The sequence below is a fragment of the Anopheles cruzii genome, chromosome 2, assembly GCF_943734635.1.
Source record: "Anopheles cruzii chromosome 2, idAnoCruzAS_RS32_06, whole genome shotgun sequence".
Taxonomy (NCBI): domain Eukaryota; kingdom Metazoa; phylum Arthropoda; class Insecta; order Diptera; family Culicidae; genus Anopheles; species Anopheles cruzii.
The window spans coordinates 44,031,789-44,036,699 of NC_069144.1; the positions used below are offsets into that span (position 1 = coordinate 44,031,789).

The 4,911-nt window shown below is 48.3% G+C and overlaps 1 protein-coding gene and 1 pseudogene across 1 annotated transcript; both read left to right on the forward strand.

Annotated features, from left to right (window-relative positions):
• The first annotated feature begins 2,283 nt into the window (after positions 1 to 2,283).
• On the forward strand, positions 2,284 to 2,737 carry LOC128279125 (uncharacterized). Its single transcript, XM_053017845.1, has 2 exons — positions 2,284 to 2,496; positions 2,573 to 2,737. Exons 1-2 carry the CDS (start codon positions 2,284 to 2,286, stop codon positions 2,735 to 2,737), a joined length of 378 nt encoding a protein of 125 aa, XP_052873805.1.
• Positions 2,738 to 3,108: 371 nt separating this feature from the next.
• Positions 3,109 to 3,608, forward strand: LOC128268661 (uncharacterized; annotated as a pseudogene).
• The last annotated feature ends 1,303 nt before the right edge of the window (positions 3,609 to 4,911 follow it).

Below are 4,911 nucleotides of genomic sequence, written 5' to 3' on the forward strand. Positions count from 1 at the left end.
CATTTTACTCCTGTTGCCTGCTTCTAACACCAAGGTAGACGGTCGCGAAAAGAAGAACGAATCGTTTTGTGTCGATTTAATTACATTCACGCGCTGAAAACAGGTTATTGAGCTCGGCATGGCGCGGAGAGACTTTCGAGGAAATCAAACGACGAACGTGGCAATTGTCGAATTTTGGGGACATTATTGGTGTTCACGTATTCGTGATCGAAATAAGTGCCCCGAAACCAGTTCGAATTGCAGCGGCGTGCCAATCCGAACCTAAAATGAGTTCACCGAGCCCGCGGCCGTGTCAGTCTTTATAAGAACCCGGCAACGAAATCTGCTCCCGGTTCATCGGCTTTCACGGCACTGTCATGGGTCGTTACATAGTTTTCGCAATACTTGTGGTCGCACTCATCGTACCATCGCACTCATTGTTTCTATCTCCTGGAGTGCCTTTTCAAAACGGCACCACGGCATCCGAGTATCTTTACGGTGTGTGCACGCCCACCTCGAACCTTTGCTCCGTTAGTTCGGTTAATACTAAAGCTATCCCCTTGGCGACCCAAACGCGCGTGTTGTCCTTCACTCCAATGGTAAGCCTCAAGCAACCAGCAGCGGATGAAGTGTGTAGCCTTGTCTTTCCCCGTTTACTTTGCAGGTGTATCAAATGAAGATTGTCTGCATAATGGTCTTCTCGCCTTCGTCCCAAAATTTCTACTCCCAGATACTCAGTGGCGGCGGTGTTGGGACGTCCAATCCGACGACCACGTACATCTCGTTGACCTCGCTCCCTGGTCAGGGCCTGGATGTCACGGCGGGGTTTTACTGCAGTGGCTAAAGTTGGCACAGTGGAAAGTTTTATTCGATAAAAAAATTAGTGTTTACAATTAGTTCTCCAGGATCAGGCCTACCTCTTGCCCCTCCTTGGCCCCTTATGTATGCCAATTCTTGTGAAAAGCGGACAGCGTGATGGAAAAATCGCTTGACGCATGTATCCTGGTGTGGTTGCTGCTAATAGCGTCACAAATCCCAAGCCTGTCTTGCGTTCCAAGTACTTATAAGTCTCGTGTCATCATCATTGGTCGCAATCGCTCTGAGGCCACTCGTTCGAGGGTCGACTGAACGCGGAAATAAAAGTGTATTGTGCATGACTCAATGAATCGGAATAAAGTCCAGTTTTCAATAATATCACTCCCATTTCATACATTACTCCCATTTATTACTTTACTCCCATTTCATACATTAATTTAGGGATCAAGTTTGTTGACTAAATTGACAAAGTTTTGCCAGCAGCGCCTTACCTTCTTCGGGGAGCTTATCGCTTTTCGCGACATTTTACTACTTTTACCTGCTTCTAACACAAGGTAGACGGTTCCGAGAAGCAGAACAAATCGGTATGTGTTGATTTAATTTCATTCACGTGCTGAAAACAGGTTCTTCAGCTCCGCACGCCTCGGAGAGACTTTCGAGGAAATGAAGCGACGAACGTGGCAATTGCCGAATTTCGCGGACATTATTGGCGGCCACGCATTCGCGACCGAAATAGGTGTCCCGAAACCGGTTCGAATTGCAGTGGCGTGCCAATTCGGATCATAAAATGAGTCCACCGAGCCCGCTGCCGCGTCAGTCTTTATAAAAACCTCTTGAACGAAATCTGCTCCCGGTTCATCCGCTTTCACGGCACTGCCATGGGTCGGGGCAGAGTTTTCGCTACACTTGTGGTCGCACTCATCGCCGGGACGTTTCTATCACCAAGAGTGGCCCGAGCTCAAACCGGCAGCATCCAGAAATCGTCCGAGTTTGTGTACGGTACGTTCCAGTCCACTTCGGCTATTTGCTTCGCTAATTCAGTCCACAGTAACGCTCTGCGCATTGCACCCCAAACGCGCGTGTTGTCCTTCACTCCAACGGTAAGCCCCGTAAAAGACCCGTTGGCGACCAGCGCAGCGGATGAATTGTGTAAACTTGTCTCTCCCCGTTTACTTTCCAGGCGGCTCAAAAGAATATTCACTACATACAGCTTACCTCGTCATCGTTCCAAAAGTTCTACGCCCAGATAACCTCCGGCGGTGTTGGGACGGCTAATCCGACGACCACGACCATCGTGTTGACCTCGCACCCAGGTCACAACCTCGATGTCGATGCGACGATTTACTGCGGTGCCTAATCGTGGCATAATGGAAAGTTTTATTTAACGAAAAAATTAGTGTTTATGATTAGTTCTTCAGGATCAGGCCTCCCTCTTGCGCCTCCCTGTCCCCTTTTGTAACCCAATTCTTGTGAAGAGCCGACAGCATGATGGAACAATCGCTTGACGCATGTATCCTGGTGCGTTTGCTGTTGATAGCGTCACAACTTCCGAACCTGCCTTGCGCTCCAAACACTTATGAGTCTCGTGTCATCATCATTGGTCGCTATCGCCCTGAGGCCCCCCGTTGCTACACGGCAACGGTCAAATCGGACGCTTTCAGCTTCGTACCCGTCACCCGAATGGTCTCCTTTACACCCAAGGTAAGTGTTTGCCCAGTCATTTCAGGGGTCAACTGATGGAAAACACCCAAACTGATGGATCCCTAACACATTGCAGATGAGCGTGAGCTTTATAGAGATTCGGCCGAGAACGCCACAGTTACTAAGGGCACAGATCCTTGAAGGAGGGATCGGAATCGCCCCACTCAAACCCACCACATTGGCACTCACAACGGAATTCGGGGGTCGACTGAACGCGGAAATAGAAGTGTACTGTGCATGACTCGATGAATCGGAATAAAAGTCCACTTTTCAATAACACCATCACGTCACTTTAATAAACGCGATTCTCACGGCGAAGCGCCGATCCTGTGCCGAGACCAGAGCAGCCGCAGCCGGTACCGAAACAGAACCGGTTCGACGACTTGTGGGGCAGCCGGTAATTAGGTTGAAACGAAAACGTTCAAGATGCAAGTGCAAAGTTTTTCGGCTGAACCGACCAAACTGCATCCACTGACCCAGTTCCGCCGCAAATTGTATCCGCAAAACATGTGTCCCAAAATTCCGTGTCCATGTCACCTCTTTTCCGTCGACCTGGTTCCACAATTAACCTGGCTTCGCGCAATTTGTCGTCCGGTTTCGGTTGATATAAAAATGCTTCCCACGATTTCACCCGGCTTCAGTACGCCAACGATCGCCTCCCTTGGCTGGCGGCCGGTCCGAAATGGTCCGCTATTTTTGGCTTCCACCCAAAGTCCTGCCACTTCTGGTCCTGCTGCTGTTGGCCACCGGCCACGCGCAGCCTCCACAAAGCCTGAACTACCCGAACGTGATCACATTCGGTGCCTATTCGGGCAGCATTTGTTACTCGAACAGTGTCAACGTGAAAAGCCACATTCCCGTGACCACGCGAACGTTCTCCTTCACACCAGCAGTAAGTAGTTCCGGCGATTGAGGCACTAGGCGTCCGGTGTTTATTTTCCGTTCCCTCACAGACCGCTCTCCAGTACGTCATTTGCTACAACAACCTGCCGCTGCACCCGTTCGAAGTGTCGCTGGTTGGTGGCGGAATCGGAGCGACAACACTGACGAGCATCGTAGTGACTTCGGTGTCCGGGAAACTCTACGTTACGTGCAATGCGTACTGCACGTAGACCCTGGGCTGACTTCCGGAATCCCTCCTCCGGTGGCCAATCGATCGGTGCCACTCGACTTCGTGTCCGTGCTAATAAAGCCGATTAGAGTCGGTTTGTGTGTGTTTCATTGATTGCTCTCCATCGATCCTTCCGACCCTGCGAAACCCCTTTTTTCGAGCTCTCCTCGCGTGCCCTATTTGCAGTGCGAAACGATGGCCATTCTCACGACACGGTGACATGTGCCCGGGTTCGGTGTTCGGTGCATTCGCTACCCTAGTTTTGGCAACAAAAAGAGGGCACCACCGGGGCGTTTGGCAGTGCAGTTTTTGAGCACCCTAAAGGTGCAACAAGGTGCATTCAACAGGTCCTTCTGGGGTGGCGCGATTTCGAGATGGGGTTATAGAGTTGACACCGCATTCGATGCAATTATCGACAATCTCGACGATTAGCGATGTGGGGTTCGCCAATTACTTTACTTACTATTGAACGTTGCTGTTGCTCTAACAATATCTGTTCAGGGATCCAAATTGTCAGATACTTGAAGACTAGAATTGGATAATAAAGAGTGTTTCTAACTTTGTTCTAATTAGTTTTAGTTTTAGTTTTCAAAAAATTCGGCGCATAACTGAGCCGTAGTAACGTATTCCTTGTCTCCGGCGTTCCCCATTTTATGTCCGCTTTGGTTTTTGCTGGTCATCAATCCTCTGACTCTTCTTCATTCTGAGTATCATTCACTTTATGCTGACAAGTTCACTAGGATTTCTGTGCTTAGGCTTGGTTGTTAGGCCATTGATCGATTACCTAACTTGCACTTCCCCGTTTTGACCCTCCGAAACCATTCTTTTTCAGTTACGTTTCTCACTGTTACTTGATGTTTGAGACAACTTGGAACTTAGAATGTTGCGTAGTCGTTTCTAACCGGATGTAATGACCCGTTAATTACTCTTTAATATGTCCATTAATCAGGGTCGTAATGTTTTTACTGTCGTTCCTTCATAATAAATGTTTTATTTAGGTTTTCACGCTTCTGCTTTCGTTTTGCCAGTGTAGCTTAGTTGTGCTATTAGTTCTAAGTTAGTTCTATAGCTTATCAATCAGGCTAAGTTGCTCGTTGACTCTGTTTTGAAATAAATCAATATAGAATATGTTACCTTAAGGGAATTTCTTCAATCGGTCGTGTGGCTTCATCAAATTTAAAGTAATACAAAATTACGGTTGTTGGTTAAAAAAAGATGAGCCTTTATCATTTTCTTAATGGCAAATAAGCATTGGCTAGCAGCTGGAACTAGCTCGTGGATCGCCTAAAAACTGTCTCCCCCAA